Raw genomic sequence first — 2234 nt, 5'->3', positions numbered from 1 at the left:
TGATCGGTGTTCATCCCCCACTGCGGTCCCTGGGGATGGATTTATTTAAAACCCTTGAGACACTGAAATCTGGTCCTCTCTTGGCTGCTTTTAGGGCTCATGCCCAGCTCGCCGGCTGCCCTGGGAATTAAAGAGATGGGCTGCTGGCAGGTGGTGGTTCAATCCAGCAGCACCCGCTGGACAGGCCAAGCCTGTGATGCAGCAGTGAAATGGTTAAAAATAACCTTCAACCAACTACTTAAATAACAGCCTCCGCCGAGACAGCCGCAGCTGTCTGACAAACGGCGATGCTCAGGCATCGGATGTTGTGAAGAAAATATCTGCTGCTGTTTTAACGGGTCTTTCCCAGGGAGGTCGGGAAGGGCTGAGAAACTTGAGGATGGGACGGAGAGAGCGCAGGGCGGGGAGCGCCCGGCCACCCTGCGCCTCGGGAGACCGGGGGGGATCTTCTGCAGGACACGCGGGTCTGGTGGCTGAACCCCTTTGGGTATGAAATTTGGGGGCTGGAGCCGCACATCCTGCTAATAAGAGGATTTATCTGGAAAAAGCTCTTCGGTGGGTGTCCCAGCCTCCCTTCCCAGCCCCGGGGATGCTGTGATGGGGACGCGGGTGCGTGGCCCTGGGCAACAAGAGTGGAGCCCCCTCCTCTGACCGCGCCGGGGACGAGGGGCCGGGGAAGCGCCCCACTCCGCTGGCAGGGGGGTGGCTTCAATGCACGTCATTAAGAAGCAGAGCTAATGAGCCAGAAAGCAAACCGAAGGGCAGAAATAACCCGCAGAGAGACTCGCAGCAGCAGCCCGCTCTGGCCGAGGGACAAGCATCACGGCCCCGTGCCGGGCGGGTTTCGGGGGTCTCTCCCAGCACAGGGGTCCGGGGACAGCGAGTTCTCACGGAGCTGCCCCGCTGCTGCCTGCCTTTCCCCGGGACGTGCAGCATTGGTTGACACTGCACAGGGGTGAGTCAGGCCGGCACAGACGAGACGCACCGACCTGACCTGCCTATCGAGCTGTGCTTATGTGGTCCCGGCTGGGAAAGTTTTGAAATTTCCCTTGCTGAGGCCACGTGAGCTGCAGTGCCCCGTCCTCCAGCCCGGGCTGCGCCGACACCATCCGGGGAAGGAACCCACGCTTTGCCTTTTGCAGGATGGCTCCTTGCCCTTGCCGGGGGTCCCGCGGGGGACCCCTTGCCCCAGGGTGCACCCATCCGGGATGAAGCAGCAGGGATGGTCCCATCGTGTCCTGGGGGTCTCGGCTGCTCGCCTCCATCCTTGCCGTGCAGCGTTTTGGGAGGAGGCAGCCCTGTCCCCACTCCGCGCAGGGCGGAGGGGAGCTGGGAGTTGGCAGGCGTTGTGTCAGCCCCGTTTGAGCAATCCCTTGCTAAACCATCTCCAAGTCTGATCCTTATCTGCGTGCTCCAAGGTGGCGGTGATGCAACTCCCACAGCTCAGGAGGAGGGGGGGGGTGGCGGGCGGGTAGGACACGGGATGTGCCAGCGAGGACCCAGCCTGATTTCACAGCCGACGAGACCTCTCCCTGCTTCTGATCCCGCTAGCCAGGCAGTTACCAGCCGTATTGCCAAGGGTTTCTGCTGCCTTGCAAGGACTTCCCACCCCAGCCATGTCCTGCGTAAGGATCTGAAGTCCCTTTGCACCAAACGAGCATCCCCAGCCCAGCACTTCTGGCATGCCCGAACACGTGGCGTTAGTGCTGCAAATGCATCCATAACCCCCGGGAAAGCCCCTCGGGGCACGGCGCGGCGCGGGGCCGGGAGCGAGGGTCTGGCTGCTCCTTACCCAGCGAGACCCGCTCCTCGGGGCTCAGGGCGATGGCCTCGTGAGCCGGCTGCTCGTACAGGCGGAGCTGGTAGCGGTGGTACCCGCTGCGGGGCGGGGGCATGGGCCGGACGTAATCTGGGGATGCAAAAGATAACGGCTGAGCATCCCGCCGAGCGGGACCCGCTTCCCACCCTAACCATGCGCCCACCCCCCCGCTTCCAGGCTGGGAGATTGGCTTTCCCACCCAGCGCCGTGCACTGAGGCCCCTCGCCACGCGTGGGGCTGGAGGGAGAAAGCGCTCAGCAGCTCAGGTGTTTCACGGGCAAGAGCAGCTGCTGTGCCCACCCCAAAACCTCCCCCTCCCTTATCGCCGCACGGATCCCCCCCCATCTGCCCGGGGGCCAGCTCCTGTTTTCCCTCTCCTGAAATAACCTGCCCCCAACCTCCCGCTGCACCAGCC

The 2234-nt window shown here is 63.3% G+C and overlaps 1 protein-coding gene across 1 annotated transcript in view; it reads right to left on the bottom strand.

Moving 5' to 3' along the window:
- Nucleotides 1-1792: 1792 nt before the first annotated feature.
- The window catches only part of PEBP4 (phosphatidylethanolamine binding protein 4), a gene marked incomplete at its 3' end in the record, with an annotated part of 87359 nt that continues 86917 nt past the window's right edge, over nucleotides 1793-2234 (bottom strand). Inside the window, exon 6 of the mRNA XM_009273064.1 lies at nucleotides 1793-1909. Coding sequence (XP_009271339.1) covers nucleotides 1793-1909 — 117 coding nt within the window. The remainder of the gene's footprint in view (nucleotides 1910-2234) is intronic.

Source organism: Aptenodytes forsteri, unplaced genomic scaffold, assembly GCF_000699145.1.
Source record: "Aptenodytes forsteri isolate BGI_AS27 unplaced genomic scaffold, ASM69914v1 Scaffold158, whole genome shotgun sequence".
Lineage (NCBI taxonomy): Eukaryota > Metazoa > Chordata > Aves > Sphenisciformes > Spheniscidae > Aptenodytes > Aptenodytes forsteri.
The sequence above is the reverse complement of the archived record's forward strand: the minus strand, read 5'-3'. Positions and strand labels throughout refer to the sequence as shown.